The 27,161-nt window shown below is 36.6% G+C and overlaps 1 protein-coding gene across 1 annotated transcript in view; it reads left to right on the top strand.

The window, feature by feature from the left end:
• LRP2 (LDL receptor related protein 2) overlaps window positions 1-27,161 on the top strand; it is a 191,448-nt gene that overhangs the window by 105,419 nt on the left and 58,868 nt on the right. The window contains exons 31-45 of the mRNA XM_023528463.1: window positions 2,870-3,036; window positions 3,930-4,073; window positions 7,642-7,751; window positions 9,851-10,028; window positions 12,399-12,612; window positions 13,030-13,269; window positions 15,358-15,546; window positions 17,158-18,078; window positions 18,219-18,384; window positions 18,768-18,926; window positions 20,064-20,353; window positions 21,063-21,266; window positions 22,484-22,726; window positions 25,548-25,673; window positions 26,989-27,108. Of these exons, the coding sequence (XP_023384231.1) occupies window positions 2,870-3,036; window positions 3,930-4,073; window positions 7,642-7,751; window positions 9,851-10,028; window positions 12,399-12,612; window positions 13,030-13,269; window positions 15,358-15,546; window positions 17,158-18,078; window positions 18,219-18,384; window positions 18,768-18,926; window positions 20,064-20,353; window positions 21,063-21,266; window positions 22,484-22,726; window positions 25,548-25,673; window positions 26,989-27,108 (3,471 nt within the window). The remainder of the gene's footprint in view (window positions 1-2,869; window positions 3,037-3,929; window positions 4,074-7,641; window positions 7,752-9,850; window positions 10,029-12,398; window positions 12,613-13,029; window positions 13,270-15,357; window positions 15,547-17,157; window positions 18,079-18,218; window positions 18,385-18,767; window positions 18,927-20,063; window positions 20,354-21,062; window positions 21,267-22,483; window positions 22,727-25,547; window positions 25,674-26,988; window positions 27,109-27,161) is intronic.

The raw sequence follows: 27,161 nt of genomic DNA on the forward strand, positions 1-27,161 counted from the left end.
CCTATACTCTAGGACAGGCTGCAGTGCTGGTCAATTTGTGCAAGGCCTGAGTTAAGGAGGACCTAGGTTTGGAGTCATAAATGCCACCCTTTAATTAGGACATAAATTTCCCATTCTTGACTGTTGTCTCTTCATTGTTCTGCTAACACTAATCTTAATGGAATCAGGAATTGAAAAAAAAAAGTGAAGAAAGGATCTTTCATTTCCAAAGAGTGAGACATACTGACCTTGGACAGCTTAAACATCACCTCCTCCTAAACTCTTTTCCATCCAACTCTAGGTTCTTCTGTGCTTAGTCCTTTCTGGCCGTTATCATCTGGAATTATAAGGGCCCATATACTTTGTCCTCTAGACTCGAAGTTCCTTGAGAGTAGAGCCTCCACCTGATTAGTCGACGTATACTTATTGTCTGTGGCACACAGTGGCATCGGTAAATGTTGAGTGAATGACAAGTCCTCCACATCATCATCATCATCATCATCATCATCATCAACATCATCATCATTATTTTGGCTCCTCCGGTCCTGTGTTTTTCACCTGCTTGCTCCTTTACAGGTGTACACTGTCAGAAAATCACTCCTCTTTTTTTCTTTCCTACAGAGCACTTTTCAAGCACCCTTTTAGGCCACTTGTCTCAGTGGTCACTTCCTTTCTAGTGCTTCTCTGGCATCATCCTTCACCTTGGCCTTCACACTTTCCAGCAGTGCAGCATTAAATGATACCAAACCCTCTGTTCCATTGCTCACAAGTTGTTTATTGGTGATAGGCCCTCTCGGTATGCTGGCAGTGAGCAGATAACGGCCCTGAGACACATCCTCAGGAAAGAGAAGCAGCCAGTGGAGGAGTAGAGTTAGGGGAGTGCTTGAGAGAAGAGCTCCTCAGAGGAATCAAGAAAGCCCATGTTTGATGAGAAACGAAAAGTTTTTTAGGTCCTAAACAGTGTTTCGGTTGAGAATTCCTTTAAGAGGAAAATTACCTATAAAAAAGGGCAGTATCAGATTTTGAGTAAGTAAAATTTTTAAACGTCTCCTGCAAAATTGAGAAATAGTTCTTATTTTTACTGAATCAATGCGCATTTATAACATAATAAATGATTAAATATCATTTCTGTAATTTCAAGGTACATGTGAAACTCATAATATAGCTTTCATTTTGTATTATTGCTATTAAGTCAAATGAATTGAGTGGTAATTGATATTCAATAAGTAGCACCTAGCCTGCACTTTTTTCAAAGAAGTGACTAAGAATATTGGTTTTGGAACAAATAAGTCCAAGAGACCTAGCTGTGTGACTCTGGTTAAACTGCCTGATTTCTTTGTGCCTCATTTGAAAGTTGTGTCTGTGGGGGGCTGCGGAGGGGCGGGTATGAGGGTGGTAACAAACAAACAGGGTTATGAGGCTTTAGGGAGATAAGTGAAATAATATTTGCATGGTGCATAGTGTGTGCCACATATTCTCAATAAATGGGAGTGATTATTATGGCTATTGCAGTTCAGAAGAGGGGCAATGTGGAGCAGCCAAGAGAGGACGGTCCTGCAAGTTAATCTCTTACTGCATTGTTTCCTGCAGAAGTTAAATAGCCTCTGTAAGTCACTGGCCTCAGTTGAAAACACTTTGCAGGCTTGTTGTAAAAAACTAAATGCTATATATTGTAGAACTTTGAAAAACAAAGAGCATTAATAGTTGCAAAATTTACTTTAAATGTGTACTAGGTTAATAAATTCTGAGTTATTTTTCAGTAATAAAAATACCAGGAACAAGGAAAAGCTAATAAGATGTGAAAGTAAGAAAAGAAAAAAATGTCAAAATAATCCTGCTGAAGACTTCCCAGATTATCAAAATAATAAAACATTTTTAGCCCATGAAAATTTTGCAATGATTAAACATTTTATATTTTATCTTAATATGCAATATATCTTATATATGTGTCTTAATAACACAGAACTCACATTCCAAAGTTATCCTTTACTTAGAGAGGAATTATAAAATAAAACCCCACTCTTGAATTTCATTAATTTAGATTTTTTGGATAATGGTACTACAGCTAGTATAAAGATTATCTTTGAAGATTATCTTTGAAATAAGACTTCTTATTATCTATTTAGGAGGCTAAGTGAATTAATTAAATAAGATATGAGGATGTTTAAGTTAAAATGAACAGATACTTTGAGAACTCTAGAAGACACTGTTTACATATTCACTTATGCATTCATCCGTTTATTCATTTATTTGGTCATTCAGTTAGGCAACTATAATATGCCAGGCTCTGGAGACATAATAGTAAGTAAATTAGACATAGTCATTGCCTTCCAAGAGTTAGAATCTAGTCAAAAAGCAATTGGTGGGATTATAAATTGGATTTATTTAGTAATTAAAGTCTCTAATAAACACTAGGCAATGCTTTGTAGTTTTGTTTTCTGAACACACTTTAAACTAATAAAGTGTCATTCACCAAGAATAGTTTATAAATTTTTTTTCTTGGCAAAATCCAACTGTTCTTTCCTCTAAGTAGCTCAGTATTAATGAAGTTTGTCTGTGGGTAGAAATGGAAGAACTTCTTGACGTGATGCTTGGCAAACGTGGATGGTTTATCAGTGTAAGTAAGGGATTAATGAAGAGCAAGGTAAATACTGGTCTGCCTTGGGAAAGTCCAGAAACACTGTGTGTGGAGTCGGACACCTGGTGATCTAGTACCCACTGAAATCTAACGAAAGGCCCTGGGTTATCCAATGAAATATCTACCATGCCTTGTATTTATTGCTGCAGTGGCATTTTGTCTCATGATGGTAACAATCCACTCCGTTTCATTACTGTACATGTCTGGGAATAGGGGGATATAATTTTGACTGATATTCTGCTATTTTCACAGATGATCAACCTTTCTTAATAACTGTAAGACGCAGAGTAATTTTTGGAATCTCCCTTAATCCTGAGGTGAAGAGCAATGATGCGATGGTTCCCATATCAGGGGTTCAGAATGGTTATGATGTTGAATTTGATGACTCAGAGGAATTCATCTATTGGGTTGAAAATCCAGTAAGTTTTGAATAACATTCAAAGTATATAACTTGTCCTCAAAGAACCTGCACTGGTGCCTTCTTATAGACAAACTTTTGCTGGGTGAATAAAAGGAATGGTCTGGAAATAAAGAATTTACCACCAAGTTTTTTTTTTTTTTTGACTCAGTGAGGAATATAAATGGGAGACTGGCTTCGAGCAAAGATTGGAATACTCTTTAGCTTTAGAATAATAAGTACATTTAATCTATTGCATATTTCTTATTCATTCAGCAAGTATTTATTAAGTGCTTGCTGTTTGTCCTGCACTGAATTAACTGCTTCCAACTATAGACTACATGCCTAGAAACTGCAGTCACAAAAGTCGTTCTTAAGAGGGTGTAAACTTGTATTAGACTAACATAAAAATGATCATAGCTCAATACAAAAAGCAGTAGTTCCTGAAGGGAATTCCAGGAAAGCATTTGATGTGGCTGCTGGGGCCTTTATCCAGAATCTTTGCCTCCAGGATACAAAGATCACCTCTCCAATTCCATTGCCATTCCCATTGAGGAAGAGAGGGAAGATCTTCATGTTTGATACTTGTTACCACTATGAAAAATACACTCCTGGTCTCCTAATTTGAGCCTGTGACTTGGGTTATTTTTATGACTTTGGCCTATATCAGAGATATTCAGAATGCTAACCGTTATGTATTCCTGTGACACTTAAAATTCAGTGTTTTCAAAATGCTGCTGGCATTAGCATTATACACAGGGGGGCCACCCAATGGTGCCGAACCTTTGCCTTTTCTGCAAGTCCGAGGAGTGTTAAAGAAACATGGTAGCTGGCAGTAGCTGCAGTGAAGAAAATGTTTTCACTTAGAAGCGGTGGCCTTGAAACAGCTCACTTCTCCTTTGTCTTTCTTCTCAGGGTAAAATTCACAGAGTGAAGACAGATGGAACCAACAGGACAGTATTTGTTCCTCTATCTAATTTGGGCTCTTCCATGAGCCTAGCCTTAGACTGGATATCAAGAAACCTTTATTACACCAGTTCTGGAACTCAGTCAATTGAGGTAATGATTCCATAGTACTATTTACACAAACGCTGGTTTCTGATTCATGTAAAATCTATTCTCAGGAAATGCTCTCATGGTTTTTGAAATTATTTTAAGCAGAAGCAAAAGCAAAGAGATATTAGTATTAGCTTTCTAAGTCTTTGAAGTTTAAGAAGAAAAACCAGCTTAAAAATAAATTATTGGAACTTTCTACTGCCTTATTTTGTTTCCTCCTAAATATCAATACTAACTTATTCTTATAAAAGGATTTTAGATATTTTATAAAAATATATAAAAAGATAAATAGAAAATTTTGTAAGAAATTCAGCATAAAGGGAAGAGCATAGTAGACAAAGAATTTTCACTATCTTTTCTTATCAAATCTTCAGTGCTATTTTAGTCCTAAACCAAATATATAGTTTACCTCTGTTCTAAGATAAAAATCTTTCTATGGCTCCAGTGCAGTTTTTCTAACAGTGAAACAGAAAGTAGAAACTTGATTCTAATTCCTTTGATATTCTCCTCTTTGTGATAACTGTTCTTTTTAGCTCCAATTCTCAGAAGAAATTCTAGATGGGGTGCAGGTATGAAATCACATGAAGTAATCAGAAGTAACTTGATTAGTATTGATTTTCTCCGCTCTGGGGCAAGGTTAAAACATGTAAGGGATTATTAATTCATAATTTTGAAAGTGAAAATTCCTGAAACAAAGAGAGATCTTGAGAAGGACAGCTAGCAGGGATAGCTATCCAATAGAGTGACAATCCACTGCTCTAGGTCAGGCACCAGCTAGTAAGTAAGTTGTTCTTTGGGGCATTCAGAAAGCTGTGGAAGGCACACAGCAGCCAAGTGGCTAATTTAGAGCAGATTCACAAACATCATCTAATTTTAATTTTCACAACATTCCCAAGGGCAGGCAAGTGTAGTAACCATTCACAATGAGAAGGACATTTGCAATATGCACAAATGCTAATGTATCCCCAGGATATATCAAATTAGGTAGAATCAGTAACTCTTAACATGAGGGGAACCTCGGAGGCCCTTTGTTTTGGATAAGAACCTGAAGCCCACAGAAGTTAAGACTTTGTCTTAAAGAGTCAGCTTCACTGCCTGATTCCTATGTTCTAACTTTGCCTTGTTACGAATCACAACTCCAGCAATCCAGCCTGGTTTAACCCCCTTCAACAGTGACAGAAGGCATTTTTCATAATCTCAACTAAAAATATCACCCTCCCATGAAAACATAGGCAATATTTATAGCTTAAGACCCTTAATACCAAACTCACATCTCTAGACTCCACTCAGTACAAAGCTACCTTAATTCCAAATGACAATTAATATGCTTCTCTTCTATCTCTTTATCTTTTGCTTTGTAAATGGGAGTCTTTCCTTTTAGAGTGATTGTTTTCCAAAAGCAGGGAAAAGAGGTAATGTGTCTCTTCCAGCAGGTAGAATAAAGAGGCACCAGCTGAAAAGTAACTGAGTGTGTGTGTGTGCATGTGTATGTTCAAAGACCTGGCTTTGAGTCTGGCTTGCTTGCTCATTTATTTATTCATTCAACAAACACTAGTAAATGCTTTCTATGGATAAGTCCCATGGTTAGTCCTGGACATCCAATGATGAACAAAAGGGAACAGAGGCAGAGAAAAATACTTTATTCGAGACCCTGAGTTATGAAGATGCATTTTGTGACTGAGGACAGTAATGTGTTTTTTCTATTCATAAGCTGTTTGACCTTGGAGAAATTACTTAACTTTTAAGAGCCTTTCTTTCCTTATCTGTGGTTAAAAGCTCAGTAAATAAAAGTATTTCATGACACTCAGGTATCTTGTGAATACAGTGCCCTGTTTCCCTCATCATCAATATATTTAGAATATCCATAAAGACAATAATGAGCCAAAGGTAAATTGCCTTTTTAGTGTTTTTATTGGTTTCTCCTTTGGTGATGTCAATTGTTATTCATCCAAGAGAAAGTTAGATTGCTTAAGAAAACAAGAATAGTGTTCACTTTCTGTTTACCTGTATAATATCCTTTCCACCATCAGAGTAATTCACATCTAATTCCAACCTGAAAATAAGAGAAACATTTAAGAAATTGTTTTCCACTAGGGGTAGCTGTGTGCCCATTCACTAAAGGCAATTTTGTAGCTGATGAGTGAAGCCTCCAGAATCTCTATATGTGTGTATGAGAGAGAGAGCTTGATATATTCCAAAAAACAAGAAAGGAACTTTCCTTTGAACTAAAGAACTCTTTAGGCCTAAGAAAGGGAGAGAAACTATAGCAGAAAGAGTCAAGTTGGAAAGAGAAAAATTACCTTAGTTCAAGTAGAAGAGAAAGTAAAATAACAGACAGGAGAGGTAAAAATTTAGAGAGAAAGGCAAGGAGGGAAATAGGTGTGTGTTGGTGTGTGTGTGTGGGGTGGGGCATGGAGTGGTGGGACATATAGAGACAGAGAGGGCAGAGAAACAAACACTGACACACAAATAACTTTGCATTGAAAAACAATTTTATAGACAAACCTTCATGCAAATCAACAGACATTTTCTAATTTCTTACTAGTTGTTTCTCCTCTCAGACTGTCTCAGGTGCATTTTAAAATAGCCTTGTTCCTATAAGAAACTGAGTCTAATCCAGTAACCCATATTTTTCTGTGACATGTCAGGGTCCTGTTAACCTTGTTAACACAGGGTTAGCAATACTATTAGCAATAATAATTCCAAGGAAATAACATTGGGAAAGCCGTTTTTTTTCTAGGCTTCTTTTTCATTATCTGTTATATGGGCATAATAATGGTATCTATCTTACAGGATTATCTTGAGGGTTAAATCCAATAATCCTTATTATAATGTCTGGTACATACTAAGTGCCCAACAAATGAATAAAAAATTAGGAAATATTTATTAAACACAGGTTCTGCCAGATTCTGTGGTAAGTGCTTTACGTGTATTATCTCATAGTCCTGTAAGCTCTAAGCAGAAGGTGCCATTATCATCCACATTTTAATGATAAAGACACCAAGTTCAGAGTGGTGAACTTACTTTAGTCAGATGTGGCAGGACACGGATTTGGATTCTTGTGTTTTAACTCACTTAGGCTATTGGAACAAATTTACTTTGAATACTTTTTGATCGACTATGTTTGCAGTGATGGGCCACTGGGTGCTATATGCCAGTCACTAGGGTGCAGGGGAGCTTTGGGATTCCCATTTGTCTTCTAAAGTTTTCTTTTACCTTTTTCCGAAGCCATTTATTTGGAAGGCATTTGTAGTTTCTCTCTGGCAGTGATTCTTTATGTTCACCTATTTGAATCTTTCTTTTATTCATACACATCTCCTCTCCTGAAATTTTAGGTGAATTGGAAATAGAAATTTAAGACACGATTTTGCTTTTCTTTCATTTTCTATTGAGCTCATTTCCTCATAGCCCTGAAAAGCAATTGAGAGTTAGCTGAGCCTAACACCAACTCTCCCATTCATTCATCCTTAATCATGCTTTGGAATTAGTTGTGTGTGTTAAGTTCTTTGTCTCAGCTTCCTTTGTTTTGCCCTTATGAAACTCAGTTCTAATAAGTGATTTTATGTTATAGGTTTTAACACTCCGAGGAGATGTCAGATATGCAAAAACACTTATTACCAATGATGGGACAGCTCTTGGAGTTGGTTTTCCAGTTGGCATAACACTTGATCCTGCTAATGGGTGAGTGTTCATAAATGGCTCCTGCCTTTTATACAGCACCTTTCTTGTAAATGTTATAGTTTGATAAATTGGAAGATTTCAAACTTAGGACATTTTCTGATTTCATAACCAACATTTTAAAAATATAAATCTCAGTGAGGAAAAGAAAGCTCTATTTTATATTTAATGCGGAAGATATAATATATGTTTTGTTCTGTGTTCTTTGAATGAATAATATTGGACTGGAAATTCTGAACAAGCAAGAATTGCAGAAATTTTTAAAATAGAGTTATAAGAATGGGCAATACATTTTGACTTGGAATGTGTGAGGGAAGCTTTAAGGGAGTAGGTAACATCTGAAATAGATCTTGAAGGATGAGGAGGTTTCCAGTAGGTAGAGAATGGATTGCAACTGGTAGTGATACTTGAAGTTAAGTGAGCATTAAAGATGCAGAAGCATGGTGGTATTTAGTGTGATCGTGTAGAGGGCTGGAACTAGAGGCTTAGAGAAGGGGGCAGTTAACCAGATGAGAAATACAGTAGCTTAAAGTCATTTGGGGACAAATCATGGACATACTTTGCTGTCATGCTTTTATTTTTATTTTATTTTATTCTTTTGAGAAATAAGGAGCCAGTAGGGAATTTGTAGGAAGAGAGTGATAGAACCAAATCTGTATTTCGGAAAGATTGGTCAGGATTGGAATGGAAGAAACTGGGGCAGGGAGAACAAATAGACATAGACTAGAATCTTCTGTTCTGATCAGTTATTCATTTTGTTGATCTTATACTGTATTATAAACTAGAATAATAAGTTGTATTATATGAGCATTGATTTTTTAAACAAGAGATAGTCATCTCATCTCAAATGGATTTTGACTTTCTGTTTGAAAGTGAGCAGATTCTCAGGCCTGGAAGGGAACAGAAGAACTAGTTTGTATTAGCTCTCAGCTTCAAATAAAAATGATGCACAAATGAAACCCAATTCTTAAAGGATACTAAAAGCACAAATGCTAGTCTATGCTTGCTTACTTGTCCTAGTTTTCAGTTATTCTTTCTAGAAGAAGGACCACCTTAGATTTCATGTCCCACTTTTGAAACTCAAGTTCATTCATTATTCATTCTTCATTCACTAAATAATTATTTATTGTGCTCCTATTATTGGGTGGTCTATTAGTTAGGATTGGTTAACTATTGAAACAAACTCCAAAATGTATAATGGCTCAAAGGAAGTTTATTTGTCTTTCATTTGAGCAATAGAACTTGGAGAAAGGGTGGGAGGAAGTTCTACATAATCATTCAGGGACCCCAGGCTGATAGGGTCTTCAGTAGGAGATTTTCAGGGTCATTCTGGGTGTTGATATCTTTTGAACTGTAAAGGAAAGGGCATTCAAGAATGTGCCCTACAGTTTTTATGGGCTAGGCCTACAAATAGTGCATATCACTTCTGCTCACACTCCTTAAGCTAGAATTTAGTCACATGACCACGCTAACTGCAAGGAAGGCAGGACTGTAGTCCAGCTTTTTACAAAAAGAGAAAGATATCAGCATGTTAATGGGATTCTACTCTCAGAAAAACATTACTCATTCTTTATCCTATTTTTTTGCATTAAATTTCAAAACTCTTCCTTTTTCATCACAGAAATCAGAATAGGTAAGAAAGTATCTGATCTTGCGGTAGATGATGATTTGGAGAATTATAAATAAGAAGCCTGAGAGGTCAGCAGTGAGGTACCTGACAACATTTTCATTAGCTTTGTCCTTCCCAGGGTATTGGAAAGTATATTATTCTTCAAAAGGGATTGACTATTGATGTAGGCTTCTTCTTAGTCATAAGCTTTCCACCTGTCTGACCAAGCTCAAGGATCACCCACCAGTGGAAGGATGCTAATTTCCTGGTTTAGATACCATTTAAAATGGCTTCTACTCCAATAATAACCAGGAAATATACAGACATTGAAAGAACGCTGGTTAAGTACTTCTCCACATTGTATTTAACGAGGTATCGATGTGTCAGGTTTCCTCCATTGAATTGGGTGCATCTTGACAAATACACATTTTCACGCCATTCACTCTAATCTGCTTTCTGTTTTATTACATGCTGGCGTTTTTCATGGTTGTAGGAAACTGTACTGGTCGGACCATGGAACTGACAGTGGGGTTCCTGCCAAGATTGCAAGTGCTAATATGGATGGCACATCGCCAAAGACGCTCTTCACTGGGAGCCTTGAACACCTGGAATTTCTCACCCTTGATATCGAGGAGCAGAAGCTCTACTGGGCGGTCACTAGCCGGGGAGTGGTACGAACACGCTTATAGTCTGCTGCTCTTCATGCTGCACTTGTCTGGCTGACACTACTGTACTGAGTCATCTGGCAGTGGTTCTTGAACGATCTCTCTTGGTGACCAGTGTTTTATTGCCCCTTCTCCCAACAACTTCTTTCCCTTGAGCAAATCTTGCTCTAGTTGAAGTCCAGTTCTTTACAGTATGTGCATAGTTTTTTATAGATAAATATTTATTAATGTTTTCCTTCAAGATAAAGTAATTCCATTTATTATTTCTCATTTGTCCTTTAAGAGCCATTTCTTTCATGTTTTAGTGATATCAATACTTTTCTTCGAATGTTGTCTAGGCTCTCCAATAATAGAGACTTAAGAAAAAAATATATGGCAAACTTCTGTACTCAGCCTTCCCTCCTAGCTACATATTATTCTCTAATATCATAACATAGTTGCACATGTGTGAAAACTCCCTATACTGGTAATTTTAAACTCCAAGACTGAGTTCATTACATCCTGCAATAAGAAGCAGAAACTATATATTTTCATTTATTTGTAGAAATAATATTTGATCTTTATTGCTGTGCTTAAGAGGCTGAACTGGGACTAGGCCATTAAAAGGTGCTCAATAATAATTATTGATCAATTTAAATATTACTTTGAGTATGGAATTGAATGTATGTTAGTTTCTTTTTTGCTTTTTAAATAGTAGTCCTTTCAAATCTATCTTTGGCATTGGTACCCTCCATAACATTGTGTAGTAGTTTTGGTTTTCAGTTCATTATCAGTTTGACAAGTACTACTTTTACTCTTAAAATGTACTTCTAATAGTGATAAACTTTGAGGATTATAAGGAAGTAGTGATGAATGTGAAAGCACTTTACAAATTTTGATGCATGTGTGCAACGTTGAGGAAGCTCTTATCACATGGTGTGATTTCTCCATACAACTTAGCACGGCTCACACAGTACTCATCATCTTCCTCCCTTCCTATTTCTACTTCTGCTCTGCCCTCCTGAATCTGTGAGCTTGTTAGTGGTGTGACTCTTCATCCTTTCTCTTAGGCTAGATTCCTTATATTTCTTCTTCACTTTAATAACCACGTCCTTATTTAATCATCACAAATCATCAGAGGGTAATTTGCTCTCTGCCTCTTTCCTCAGGTGTACCCTTTTTCTGCCACCTCCACCATTCTGAGCCACTTCTCTCTAGCCTTGGCTAGACCATAGCCCTCATTGCTGGACCTGCTTTCATGATGGAGACATGTTGTCTTCATAAAACCACAGCAAATAGGTTTGATCACTGCTCAACCTAGAACCCTGGCCTCTGCTGATCTCGATCAGCTAATCTGGTCCAGATTGTTCCTTCAGCAACTCCCTACAAGGTTATTTTTCCTATGCTCTCCAGAGGTCCCCATTTTTTTTGGCACTGGGGACTGGTGCCCTTATGAGAATCTAATGCCTAATGATCTGAGGTAGTGATGCCAGCACTGGGGAGCGGCTGCAAATACAAGTGAAGCTTCCCTTCCTCACCTGCCACTCACCTCCTGCTGTGTGGCTTAGTTCCTAAGAGGCCATAGACCGGTACTGGTTCATGGCCCAGGGGTTGGAGACCCCTGCTCTAGGCTTCTGGAACTTCTGCCATTTCAAGGGCACGACCTGCTCTTATAACTGCTGAGTGCCCTTGTCCAGTAAGGCAGTGAGCCAGACCTTGTTTGTCTCCCTTGCCAGTGCTCAGCTCAGATTCTGGCACAGAGGAAGCACTTGAGACAAGTTTTTGGAATGAAATCCAATCAACTATGTCTGCAGTTGGTTTTTCTTTCAGAAGCAGACAACTTGTCATTTCCTACTGCCAACTTCATTCTTATGTATTCTTTTCCAGTTTACCAAGCCATTTTGACTAAGGCTTGTTACCTGTTCTGCTATAACAGCATTACCCTTTGCCCCATCCAGTCTTGCTGTTTTCTGTGATTGTATGGAGCACATTACTCATCCTCATTGCAGAAATTGTTGGTGAAGATGTTAAATACGGGGTCAGCCAACTCCTGTGTAATGGTCCAGTTAGGCATTAAATGTGTGTCCCTGACCAGAATGTCACACACAGGAATGAAAGAGATTTAGGCCCCTTTTCTTCACAATGCCACCTGAGAAAAGTTGATTGAGTTACTTAAACTCCAACTTCATTATGAATGAAATGGGCACAATGACGTTTGCCTGACTAATGCTCCAAGCAATTGTGACTATCAAATCAGATAATAGATATGAAAAATCTCTGTAAAGGATAGAGTGTTGTATGACTGCGAGGTATTATTATTATTAAGAGAATGTCAGTTTAAAATGTTTCTCTCATTTCACCATGAATCAGTCAATAATGAAAATTCTGATTTTTTAGATTGAAAGAGGAAATGTGGATGGTACAGATCGAATGGTCCTAGTAAATGATCTTTCCCACCCATGGGGAATTGCTGTGTATGGTTCATTCCTTTATTATTCTGATGAACAATATGAGGTCATTGAAAGAGTTGACAAGGCCACTGGGTCCAACAAAGTTGTCTTGCGAGATAATACTCCAAATCTGAGGGGCCTTCGAGTTTATCACAGACGCAGTAAGTATTTGTAACTAAAACATACACATGTATGCATGTACAATTTATATTCACATCTACGCACTTACATGTATGAACACGTGCCTATACACAGACCCATGTTCTAACACATGCATGCAAATTGAAATTGAAAAAGAATTTGTATACTGACCTCTCTAATTCTTATATATTTGTGGAAGAAATACAATTAATGCTTCATTCTCTAACTGTTATAAAATGGTTTGGTCCTGTTTCATATCTTTAGGTGTTAGTTGTATAAGCTCTAGTCTCTTTAATATTATTTTTAGGTTGTTAACTCAGATATTGTATTTTGTTACTAATTTTTATAATGAATTATTTGGTGACTCAGTTTTAACAGTGCGAAATGGAGAGGCAGGTAGATAGGCCAAAAGTAACGCTGATTTTGATTTCATTTAGACTCTGCCGAATCCTCAAATGGCTGTAGCAACAATGTGAATGCCTGTCAGCAGATTTGCCTGCCTGTACCAGGAGGACTGTTCTCGTGTGCCTGTGCCACTGGATTTAAACTCAATCCTGATAATCAGACCTGCTCTCCATATAGCTCTTTTATTGTTGTTTCGATGCTGTCTGCAATCAGAGGCTTTAGCTTGGAATTGTCAGATCATTCAGAAGCCATGGTGCCAGTGGCAGGCCAAGGTATGCCAACTCCAGTACAAGTGGTATTCGACTACATCTGGTGCCACGTTGAAATCCTTGGCACCAGAAAGCATTTCTTCTTGTTTGGATTCAGTGCATGATGAAGCTCGTCTTTCCCTTTAAATTGGCTCAACCTTGAACGGTTCTCAAACTTTAGTGTGTATCAGAATTGGAGGTCCTCTTAAAACACACATCTGGATCCCACTCCCAGATTTTCTGATTTAGTAGTCTAGGGTAGAGCTAGAGAATCTGCATTCCTAACAAGTTCCCAGGGCATGCTGATGTTGCTGGGCCCTGGACAACACTGAGAATGACAGGCTTAGAGCAAAATAGAAAGAATGTAGCACGAGATTGCAAGAAGCATTACAGAGTTGGTGTTCAGAAGAACCGAACCTTATTTCCAACTGTTAATGGAGATTTAGGGTATAAGTATATTAACTTTTTTAAAAAAATTAATTAATTGATTTTTTATGGTGACATTGGGTAACAAAATCCAATAAGTGTCAACTGAGAAGTACATTAGTTTTTAAAATAGTAATGACATAATCCCCAATCTGATTTATTAATATATATTTGATGAGTCGAAATAAATGAGTTGACAGTATTAGTCTCTCCTTAATAACTACGTTTTTGCAGCACTTTATGCTTGCATGTTGTGAATATATGAAGTGATCACTTTTTACATTAGCCAAGAGGTTTCTAGGTGTATAGTACCACAAGAGTTTTTAGTAGCATCACAAGGAGTACGCCACAGGCTAATGACAGAAGTAGAAGGTAGCAAGGGAAGAAAAGAGGATGAAGGGAATGAAGGGGTTGGAGAAATGGTCAGAAGAGACAGGAAAACCTATGGTGAAAGGAGTCAGTGTTCTGACGCCACACATGCTCCTGCTTCGTGACCATATTCACATGTACTCATGACTCGTTGTTTTCCCATATCTAAAAAGTTATGCATCTAAGTTACCATTTTGTAAATTATTATAAAATCAATAATTTTTCCTCCCAGCTTTTGATTTTGAAAAATTTCAAATACAGAAAAGTTGAAAAGTACAGTAAATATTCTTATATTCTTGCTTAGGTTCAGCATTTGTTAACATTTTACCACATTTGAGCTCTTGATGTCTGTGTGGTTTTTTGTGTTATATGTGTATACCTACATATATATGCATACATTTTTAATGAACTTTTTGAAAATATATTGCAGATGTCATGATATTTCACCCCTACATACTTTAGAATGCAGCTCCTAAGGGCATCGTCACTTAATATTCATATTTATATTTCTCTACTTAGCCTCGGAATGTTTTTTATAGCTGTTGTTTTGTTCCATCAAAGATATAATCAAGATTCATGCATTGTATTTGGTTAAGGTGGTGTCAGTGAAATCCCTGCCTTTTAAAAGCATGATTTTTGCTTTGCAATTTGTGTGAAATCTTTGGGGTCACTCTTGACACTCTATGAATATCTTATCCCCCAAGTGCCTTTTACCCATTGGTTTTAGCAGCCATCGATGATGATCCTTGACTGAAAGGATTATTTAATTAGGATTGTAAAATGATGGTTTTCTTGTTCTATCATCTCTTCTATATTTATTGGATAATATTCTTCTAGGAGAGCTGTCCTTTTTACCCAGTTAATCACCCAGTTGTTATCACTGTCGACTCAAGATTTTACTTTTTTAACTCAATGTGTTATAAATCATTTAACGTATTTACTCTTCTGATGCTCCAGTTATCCATTTTGGCCAGGGAGTTCTTCCTGAATTGGCTGCATGTGTCTTTTGACATGATTCCATTTGTGTTTGAGTGCTTCCTTGCTTCTAGGTATAGTAAGATGTTTCAGGATCACCGTATACTTTCCCATTCCATTTCTCCCAGGAGCCAGTGCTCCTTACTGTAGGAAATGTGAGAGAAACCAAGAACTGGGTGATGGGTGTGCTTGTTCCAACTGGGAAACAAATGGTTTTATTTTGTAACGGGGGCATAGTCAAAGCAGAGGCTTGGGAATGAGGATTTGAGAGGAAGGGCAGATATTTAAAAGTTCTAGTTCCAGCTAGAGCCTTATTTAATGATCTTTTCTTAAATGTTCCAGGACGAAATGCATTGCATGTGGATGTTGATGTATCTTCTGGCTTTATTTATTGGTGTGATTTTAGCATCTCTGAGAAATCTTATAATGCAATCCGTAGAATCAAACCAGATGGGTCTGGTTTTACAAACATCATTACACATGGGATAGGAGAAAATGGAGTGCGGGGTATTGCAGTGGATTGGGTAGCAGGTGGGTAAGCTGTACAGTGATTTTATTGAAAAGCCTTTTTATTTTTGTATCTCTATCATTTTATTTTATTTTGGAGAGTTTAGTCTAATATTATATATGCTACAGATTTGTTTTTTTTCTGATATTAAAATATAATGAAAACCATGAAATGGCAATTATTTATTTTAAAGCTGAGAAACTTTAGTTGCCAAATTTTTAATTGCTTCCTCTTGTTAATGTGTAAAAACTCTTTTGATCATTAGGCACTTTCTTTATTGTAGTTCTGTTGAAATGCCTGACTCAATATTTCATTAACTTAGTTGTATTGAACCATGTATTTAATTTTGAATTCCCACTCATTTTTAATGATACACTGAGAAACAAATGTATCAAATGTATTATAATTTTTAGAATATAGTACAATTTTATAAAATAGGTATCATTGTGTTATCCAGCTTGGTAAGTAGACATCACATAGAAATATTAATTAAAATATATTGTAAAAATTTAGGTACTGTAATGAGTTGATTGTAAATAGTAAATGTGGTAGTATGATTTAGATGAGGCTTTAATTGGGTTTCTAAATCCCATTCCTGATTAGGAATTTACTACACTATTTCTGAGGGTATAGATAAAGCATTGGTCAATAGTTTATGGCCTATGGGCCAAATGCACACTGCCCATTTTAAGTTTTACTGGAACATAGCCATGCCCATTTGTTTATGTATCATCTGTGGCCGCTTTTATGTTATGATGGCAGAATTGAGTACTTGTGAAAGAAAACATATGCTCTACAAAGCCTAAAATAGTGACTATGTGGCCCTTATAGAGAAAGTTTGCCAACCCTATATTAAAGGATTGGAATATACATATAGTACAATTAGAGACAGGTAATGAAAAGAGTAGGTCGGTAATATTATATACTGGCCTGATGACTCTAGAGCAGTTTTGAGTCAGATATAGGAATAAAGTAGGTGTGCTTTGGTAGCTAATTTAACAATAGACTTTCAACTGCATGGAATCCATTTGAGATTCCTCTCTATTCATTATACTGTCTTCACACTATGGACTTTTTATTCTAGCATTTACATTGTTTTGTAATGCTCAAATGAACTTTTTGTTTTGGTGGCTTTAGAAGGTCCCTGGGATGAAAACAATGATACTGGTTAGAAAGACTAGGAAAAAGGCCTCATGTTAATGCTAAGCACAAAGAGCATTTGGTGATATTGATCAACAGATCCTGCTGGCTCTCGCTCTTTGCTCTTTTCATCATTATGCCATGATAATGTATATTTATAGTCTCTGAAGAGTCAGGTGTTCGACATTCAGGTAGAAGAGGAAGGACATTCTGGTAAATACACCTTTTAGTAGAAAGTGGGTTTTGACATTTGCTGTGAATTCTAATGTGCTTTAGAAGCTGAAGATAGGCACATTTTCTTTAAATTTGAAGAAACAATCTCTTGATATTCTAAGAGTAAATATTTATTTTTCTAAGTCTAAACCGAGACATTTATCATCATGGAAAAGTCAATATGTAATGAGTCAAACCTCAACCTTACATATTTGTTCTGAATTTGAAGAGGTATCCTCTTGGTTTTCCATTCATCAGCATGCTCTTTCATTTTCCTGCAGAAAATCTTTATTTCATCAATGCTTTTCAGTCTGAAACACTGATAGAAGTTCTAAAGATCAATACCACCTACCGCCGTGTTCTACTTAGAGTCATAGTGGATATGCCCAGGGATATTGTTGTAGACCCCAAGAACAGATACCTCTTCTGGTCTGACTATGGGCAAAACCCAAAGATTGAACGTTCTTTTCTTGACTGTACCAATCGAACTGTGCTTGTGTCAGAGGGCGTTGTCACACCACGGGGCTTGGCAGTGGACCATAACAATGACTACGTTTATTGGGTTGATGACACTTTAGATGTAATTTCAAGGATCAATATCGAGGGGAAGCAATTGAGAGTGATTCGTTATGGCAGTCGTTACCCAACTCCTTATGCCATCACTGTTTTTGGAAATTCTATGATATGGGTAGACAGAAATTTAAAAAAAATCCTCCAGGCTAGCAAGGAACCAGAGAACACAGAGCCGCCAGCAGTGATAAGGGACAATATCAGTTGGCTAAGAGATGTGACCATCTTTGACCAGCATGTCCAGCCCCGGTCACCAGCAGAAGTCAACAACAACCCTTGCTTGGAAAATAATGGCGGATGCTCCCATCTCTGCTTTGCTCTGCCTGGATTGCACACACCAAAATGTAGCTGTGTTTTTGGGACCCTGGATCATGATGGTAAGAGCTGTGCCATTCCGAAAGAAAATTACCTCATCTTTGCCTCGGAGAGTTCCTTGAGAAGCTTACACTTGGATCCTGAAGATCATAGCACACCTTTCCAAGCAATAAGTGTGGGAAGACATGTCATGACTCTAGACTATGACGGCATAAATAACAGGATTTACTTCACACAAAATTTAGAAGCTGGACATGGCCAGATTTCCTATGTCAGCCTGAATGCAGAGATCAGTTCTCCCACGATAATTGTTTCAGGTAAGTGCACTCCAAGTATAGCTTATCTTGGAAGGAAGTAGACACGATGGGATCAACACACATAGATGACCTGGTGATTCTAAAGTGCATGTTGAGACTTTAACGTCTTCGTGTATGTGTGTTTGTTGGTGTCTGTCCAGATATAGGGACTACTGATGGCATTGCTTTTGACTGGATCAACAGAAGAATTTATTATAGTGACTACACGAACCAGACAATTAACTCCATGGCTGAGGATGGGTCTAAGCGCACTGTGATAGCCCGCGTTACAGAGCCAAGAGCGATTGTGTTAGACCCTTGTGGAGGGTATGCCGTCCTCTTCTTTATTATATTTCTGTGTGCTTGTTACTGGAGAGAGAGGGGCCTGAAATTTTTTTAGGTTCGTAGAGGGCCACCATATTAGGGCTTGAACACTGTAGCTACAGATTCAAAGTAGAAAGAACATGAGTGACCTTACCTGGGAAAGAGCTCACGTGATGCTAGAAAGGTCGGCAGCATACTAGGCAATCAATGCTCTGACTCAGTAAATCCCTTTTGGGCAGATTGTGTAGGTGGGAATGGAGTAGGGTCACATTTGCTGTGTTAATGTCAGTTTGCAGTTAAAAAATGCTGCAATTCTTTTTTAAGTAAAAAAGATTACAAAGTTCCTTGTGGTGGATTAATTATGATTCCCTTTGGATGACTACTAGGTATATCTACTGGAGTTCCTGGGGTACTAATGCCAAAATCGAGAGAGCAACACTGGGAGGAAATTTCCGGAAACCTATTGTGAACAGCAGCCTGGTCTGGCCCAGTGGGCTCACTGTGGACCATGAGGAAGATCTTCTGTACTGGGCAGATGCTAGTCTGTATGTGCCTTTGGTTATTTTTGTGGATGTTGATAAGAGGAGTTTTCCTCCCACTTCCAAAAAAAGAGAGAATTGCATGATGGAATGAAATATAATATGCCAAATAGATGTGGCCAAAATGTAGAATCACAGTTATAGGAAATATATTCTAGCTTAGTGAAATGTACCTGTGAAAATTGATCTATGCCATGAAATTGAATTCAATTATAAACTGAAAGGCATCTAAAGATGCATTGCTAGAGAATTCATTTCAGCTATAGTTACAGATGTAATCACTCAATTTATAACCTATAGGCCCCATGTAACTACCATAAAATATGAATGATTTTTAAATACACACTGACATTAAGTTTTCTCTGGGCTTTAGCATTCGGTGTCTTCTCAAATAGATTCTTCTCAAGCCAGCTTCTTCTTAGCCAATTTCATAATGTTTTCCTTAAGAAACTTTTGTCAACTCTAATTTTATATGTAACTGCTCCAAGAACCCCCTGAAATTATTCACATTCCCATCATCCTAATGGAAGAGTTGAAGAGATGAGATGATTTGTTTTTTTATGGTTGGTGTCTATGTCAAGAATCTTAATTTTTCTTGCTAATTAATTTTCTTATGTTTTTGGTCTTGTGACATTGAGAACCTAACAACCTGATCTTTATTTCACTTTTTTTCATTTGAAACAAAGCAGTGATGTTTTGTGTCTAAATTGGGATTATTTTGGGTAAATACCTCAAGGTACTCAGTAAATGAGAAATTGAAAAAGTTGTTGAGGGAGTGGGAAAGGAAAAATAATTAACATTTTATTGTGGGACTTTTATGTACTAAAAACTGAGTTCCATGCATTACATGTGTTATTTCATAATATTCTCCTGTTACTAATGTCGGCATGGTCCTTTTTTACAGGATTACTTGTAGGTTATATTAATATTTAGAAATCAATTATTTATATAGGCTATAGTTTGATAAGCAAATTAAGGCCTCCCATCACCAGAAGAAACATTTCTAGTTGTCACATGCTTCACTTGAAAACAAAGTCGAGGGCTTGTGTAAAGCAACAGTTAGGCCCAGGCACTGGGCTGCCAATTGAGGAACTTAACTCTTTTTGGATTCCAGCATTCTTTTCTTTTTAATCTTTGTTTCAGGCGCAGGATTGAACGCAGCACTCTAATGGGCATGGAACGTGAGATCATTGTCAGCACAGTCTTTCGTCCTTTTGGCTTGACTGTCAATGGACAGTATATTTACTGGACTGACTGGTCCACAAAAAAAATTTACCGAGCTAACAAATATGACGGGTCGGGTCAGACTGCGATGACCACGAGTTTTCCCTTCTGGCTTATGGGCATTCGTGTTGTTGTGAAAGACCACCCACAGCACTGCAGCAATCCTTGCGACCAGTTTAATGGGGGCTGCAGCCATATTTGTGCACCAGGTAAGGCATTGCCCGTGAATATAGAATCAAGGAGAGTAATAATGATGATGGCAACTGGTAGGGAAGGTGAAGGAATATTCTGCTCTAACAGAACAAAATCCAAGTTCTTCTTGATTTCAGGGTAATTTAAAAAAGATTTGGGGGTTTGTATGTGTAGTGAAAGACTTTGACAGATTTTTTTCCTATGTGATATGGAGGTAGGAAGAAAGATGAGATTTGGCTGTGGTACTTCATGATTTGAATAAAAATTCCATCAACGAGCTTACCTTTTTTATGAAAAGATTTAATTCTTCCACTTAGGAGATACTATTTATAGTTTGAAATATTACTGATGATATAAAGTGTAATATGTGTTATAATATGCTACATAGTATGTTTTATAGAGAACAAATTCATAGGAAGATGTGCCTTATGATATTGTTGCTTTGTAGATTTTGCCAAGAAGGCGGAATGGTTTCCATTGCTTCAGTATAGATGAGGGGTAGTTGTTTAAAGATTAGGGTGAATTAGCCACATTTATTAATTGGTGATTGTTCTTCTTGGTGGAAGAATGTCTCAGAATATAGTTAAAAGTTTGATGAGAACAGTTTCCATGGTTTGTCTTATAGCACATTTAATATAGAAGCTGTTGCCAGTGCTATTCTGGAGGAGAAAATGTGAATGTTTGCCACACAAATCTTTTGTTTTCTCTGGGCCTACCTTTCTTCAGGTCCAAATGGTGCTGAGTGCCAGTGTCCACAGGAGCGCCACTGGTATCTGGCCAATAATAACAAGCACTGCATTGTGGACAATGGTATACGGTGTAATGGTTCCAGTTTCACCTGCCTCAATGGGCATTGCATCTTGGAGCAGTGGAAATGTGACAACAGCAATGACTGTGGTGACGGCAGTGATGAGCTGGAAAGTGTCTGTGGTGAGTTGAACTCTTGGAGCCTTCATCAGAAGTTAATGATGTCTTTATGCCAGGTGTTTGGTACAGAATCCTGCTATGTGTGAATAGGTTAGTTAGAAATGTGCCTAAACATCCCATTAAAACTGAAAAACATTGAGTCTGAGAATCAGACTGCATTTCTGCTAAATTGCATATAAGCTGATACACATGCTATGGAGTAGCATACCCTCTGTAGTGGTTACGAGCAAAAATACTGAATTAATATCCTGGCTATGCCATTTACACAATCTGTATAGCCTCAGACATCTCATCTGTAAAATGGAGCTACTGCTAGGATTCTTGAGAGGCATAAGAAAAACAATATATAAAAACACAGCTTGAGACTTGATACCTGTTAAGCATGATTTAGCATGTAACTAAGGGCTCCATTAGGTGATTTTTACCATTTTATTATTATTTTATTTTATTTTTTCTAGACATCAGCGAATTATTTAATGAGTTGTTATAACAGTGCCTGCAGTTCTGGTCTCATACATACACACATAATTTACATTTAAATGGGTAAGGTGACCACCTAGGGACACCTGGCACAAGCACAATGCCACCTGTGGTAGTTCTTATGCGCAGAGCCTATGCTCAGACGTGCTGCTGTGCAGTTTGGGTGTTTTTTATTGAGTTTTAGATGTTCAACTTATTGTGGTTTCAAGGGGAGAGATCTGAGGACGTCTCTCACTCTGCCATGTTTTCCAGCTGACTGTGATTGTTACCATTTTATTACTTTTCATAGCAGAAGGATAATTAATCTAATTATTTCATCAAAATCACTCCCAATATTCAGTTTCTATCCAAATGGGGTGAGTAAAACACAGTGGATGTTCTGAGGTTCGGTACTTTTTTTTTCTAGTAGACTGTGTAGGGGTTAAGAGGTCTTTCCCCAAAGAAACTGTATTTGCATGCTTTTCTGCGATTGAGGTAAACTTTTGAATTGAAATGATAGAGAATTGGACTGACTTTGCCATTTGCTTAAAATATGTCATTTGTTAAAAAAAAGTATACAAAATATTTTGCTTAATCTAACTAATTTAAAGTGTTGTCTTACTTTGCATGCAGTCCATTTTGCAGCTGCTTTTGCCTTGGAAGGTAAACTCAAAGTGTCTATTTTATTTGATTGCATTCTTTTAGAAATTAGGATGATGCTTTAATCAAGAGGTTTCTTCAATGTGTTTTCCTCTTTTTAGCATTTCACACCTGCCATTCCACTGCCTTCACCTGTGACAATGGGCGATGTGTCCAGTATCATTATCGCTGTGATCACTATAATGACTGTGGTGACAACAGTGATGAGAAAGGGTGCCTGTTCAGTGACTGTAATGCCACCACGGAATTTACTTGCAGTAATAGAAGGTGCATACCTCTTGAGTTTGTCTGCAATGGTGTAAACAACTGCCATGATAATGATACTTCAGATGAGAAAAATTGCCGTAAGTTCATTTTAAGTACTCGTTGTGCTTTGGGGTCCTAGATATTAGGAGATGAAACAAAGGCTTTCTGAAAAAACGAAACAAAACAATGCAACAAAGAACTAAGTATTCACCTAAAACATAAATTTCATTTTAATGTATTCCATCAAATGACTTTTAAAAACAACTTTACTTAATATTTGAATTATTTACCTAACTTTATGGACCCATACAACCATTGACTATTTTAAACTTAAATATTTTATCCTTGGTTTATATATCTGCCAGATTAAAATTTCACTCGAAGATCAAAATTTTTTATTGTTTTCAAGCTTTACCAATTTTACTTTACAATCAAAATTTTTGATTGTTTTAGTTTTATCCATAGTTAATGACAAAAATTATTGCTGTGGTTAATGTTGTGCAAAAAGCTATGTAGTACAGTGTTGACTGAAATTATTTGTTGTTTTTTTTAGTTTTTCTGGTAAATTGCTTTTTTATTAATTGATATTTTCCAAATTTCTGGGGTTTGCATGTTAACATCTTGGGAAAACAAAGAGCAGAGTGTAAGTTCAAATATATTTTCAGTTTAGGTATCTCTACATGGTCATCTGCTTTTGTAGGTAGAGTTATACACAGTATTTATTTGCGTGTGCTTTTTAAAAGAACTTTTTCTTATGGAAAATTTCAAATGTACACCAAAGCAGAAAGAAAAGTATAATATATCCATCACCCAACTTCAACATTTATCAACAGATGACCCATCTGTTTCATTCATTTCCCTCCACTTTTTTTCTGAGTATTTTAAAGGAACTCTCAGACATACATATCAGTGATTAAGACATTTTGAAAAACAACTACCATGCCATTGTAATGCTTATCTAGTAAAATCAATAATACTTAATATCCTCCAGAACTCAATCCATGTTCAAATTCTGTCACTTATCGCCAAAATGTCTTTTTACAGTTGCTTTATTCAAATTAAGATTCAGACAAGGTCTACCTATTGATTTTGATTGCTATAACTCTTTAATGTTCCCGTTTTTAAAAAATGCCTTTGATTTGTCCTGTGAAATGTCCCACATTCTGGATTCGACTAGTTTCTTAATTGAGCCTTTTAATTTATAACTTTATCTCTATTACTTCTTATTAACTGGAATTTTAGATCTGTCAACCTAAATCTTCCTTTGGGATGTTCCCATTGACCCTTTACCCAGTGGTTTTAGCATCCATGGATAGTTGTTCATAAATCCATGATTTCTTTAAGGGTTACAAAATAAGCATTTAAAATTCGATTATTTCTTCCACATTTATTACCTGAAAGTACATAAAAAAGAAATTTCTCTTATCAACTATTTTGTTATCCTGAAATACAATTCTGCAGGATAAATGTTTGAGTCTTTCCCTGTAATTGTCAGTTTTTGGAGTAATGAGTTGGTGAGCAATGAGCACTAAGTTTTTGTTTTGTTTTTAGTATCATATTAAACTCATGGATTTTACATAATTGATGAGTTTCAATGCGGTGAAGTCATGTATTCTTTCTGACGCTCAATTGTCCTGGCATGGCCCATTCGGTCCTCATAACTCAGGCTTGTACATTTCCTGTCTCAGCCCTGGAAGTAATCACTTATTTAATGGAGACTTCATTTCTTTTGCAGTATTTAAAAATTGCCACAGCGTTGGAATACCCATTCCTATTTGTCTTTCATTGCTTCTTGGCCTTTTCAGTGGATAGAACTAGGAAATACAGTTTTTAAGGAACAGTATAAATTTATATTGGTATTTCTCAGTTTAACCTAAGATTACAAGTTTTTTACTTAACTTCTTAAATTTTATAATTATGTCTCTTCCTTTATGGTAAAAATCTTGGTTTCTAATGACATTAACATAATAACTTATTTGCTTTATTCTACAATAATGTAAAAATGCCTATAATAATTTAAAAATAACTACACAAATACTGTTATTGTTACCAATAAATCTACTTGTTCTTAGATTATTTCCCTCTAGGGGTATGCAGTTAAAATACTGATTTCAAAGTTATTTGAATTTTTTTCTCTGTATGGTTATGCTATTATTTGATTTATCATTGTTTTCATTTGTTACCATTTCCAAATTTTACGAACTGCTTTCCCTTTTCCCTTTTTTTCATTGTTTTTATTTATTCAAAATAACGTACATGGTTCCCAAGTCAAAATTATATGACAAGGTACATTCACAGAAGTCTTTTGTCCTTGTCTTCTCCACCCTGTTCCCTCCATACTATTCTCAATCTATCCATAGGGATGACAATTTTCATTAGTTTATTTATTTATTTATTTTTTAATATAAGCATCTCTCTCTCTCTCTCTCTCCCATCCTCTCCTCTCCCTCTACATCACTGTTTTTGTTACACAAAAGGTAGCCTACTATTTTGAATTGTGCTTTCTTACTATTAACAATATATAACAATATATCCTGGATATCATGCCATCATTCCTTATCAATATATAGAGATCTTCTTTATTCCTTTTTATAGCTACATGTTACTCCATTGTGTTGATATGCCATTGTTTATTTAATTAAGAGTTCAGACTCTCCTTGATGCTATTAAATAATGAAAATGATTTAAACTACAAAGCAAGCCTCCTTTCCCCTCTCTGCACTATCAGCTGGAAATAGCTCTCTTTACTATAGACTCTATGGTATAAAACAAGTGTCATGGATCATGCCTCTGTGATAGCTTTGAGAATGCCTCCCTCTAATAATTTGAATTCTCCAATAGATCTGTCAGCATGGACATTCTTTATGGTATATATGTGATGGATATATTCCAAATGTTTATCTGGTTGTCTTTTTCAAGCTGATCGCACTTGCCAGTCTGGATTCACAAAATGCCACACTACAAATATTTGTATTCCTCGTACTTACTTGTGTGATGGAGACAATGACTGTGGAGATATGAGTGATGAAAGCTCTACTTTTTGCGGTAATATAAGCCTACTTCTCTTTCTGTAGTTCCAGGGATGCATGTCTTCAGCTAATACAAAGATATATGGCTTGGGTGTTTGGGCTAATTTCAATTTGTCATCTCAAATTGACCTTGTAAATAGATTCAGTAGGCGGTTACTTTAGGATGTGATTGGAGGGACAAAAGAAGTTCCTTCTCTCTGTTCCCTGGCTGGAGGCCCATCTCTAAATATTTCCTCCAGAGACCTGCTCTGATACCTAAACTATACTTGCAGAATTTGCATTAAGCCCTTAAATTTACTCTTAATGTGATTATACTGGCCACTAGTAATGGAAAGAAATTTTCTGTTTTTAAATATGTTTGAATTTCAGAAAACTTTATTTCATATTTAGCAATTTTGTTCAATCAAACAATTTCCTGTATTTGTACATCAAGTTAAAAGATCTTAAGCTCAGTAACTTTGAGACTATTAATTCAAATAGATAAAGATTTGAGAATTCAGTAATTGTCACCAGTCCAGGCTACTAAGAGCAGGAGTCAGTTATAGTAACAGAAACAAGAGGAAGTAGAATTCAGGATGCAGCCATCAGATAGGGACATACAGATTGAAGCTAATGCTGATCTTACAGGGACCTCTGCTTCCTTAGCATTTTTTCCCCCAGCAAATCATCAGATATCATGGGACACAGCAAGGGAGACTTGTAGACCAGAAGAATTATAAGACTTGATTCTTATTTGTACACACATAACAATTTAGAAAATACTTTTGACAGGAGCTACCCTAAGGTTACTGGAGAAAAGAACCAATATTCAAACATAGGCAGAGTCATTTACTCAAATAAACATTATAACATTATAACAAAGATGAATAACAGCAGAACTTTGCTAACTCTCTAGAATCATGGTGTAACATGCTAAAGGTTGTGTGTGGGACGAGCTCAGATACGGTCATATTATTGTTGTTTTTGCCTTTAATTATTATTTCAGTAGAATTTAATTGTATGTTACAGCAGAAAACAGAAGCAAGTCTCTTACATTAATTTGTAATTTCATGCATCAAAACAATAGTTTTTGGTATTTCTAATAAAATTTATTCTGGGATTTCTGGAATCTAGAAAAAAATATTCTAGAAAACTGGGGCAGTATTGTCTGCCTTCTCTCTCTCCCATACTCCTCCCTCCCCGTGGAAAGCAAATACAAAAGCCCACCTCCCAGGCCTCAATCTTCCTTGGCAACTATTTATTTAGTTCAGAGATTTAGGCAAATTGTTAAGACTAATGGGAACAAACTTGTGTTTGCTCATAGGTTCTATCTTCTTTCCTTCCTCTTGCAGCCTTTCACACGTGCAACAGCAATGAGTTCCACTGCACATCTGGACGCTGTATTCCTAGCCATTGGTACTGTGATCAAGAAAGAGATTGTCTTGATGGCTCTGATGAACCTGCCACTTGTGGTAAGAGAGTAAGAAAACATGATAAGCATTATGATACAGCTAGAGCAGTGGTC

Source organism: Pteropus vampyrus, unplaced genomic scaffold (assembly GCF_000151845.1).
Source record: "Pteropus vampyrus isolate Shadow unplaced genomic scaffold, Pvam_2.0 Scaffold2, whole genome shotgun sequence".
NCBI lineage: Eukaryota > Metazoa > Chordata > Mammalia > Chiroptera > Pteropodidae > Pteropus > Pteropus vampyrus.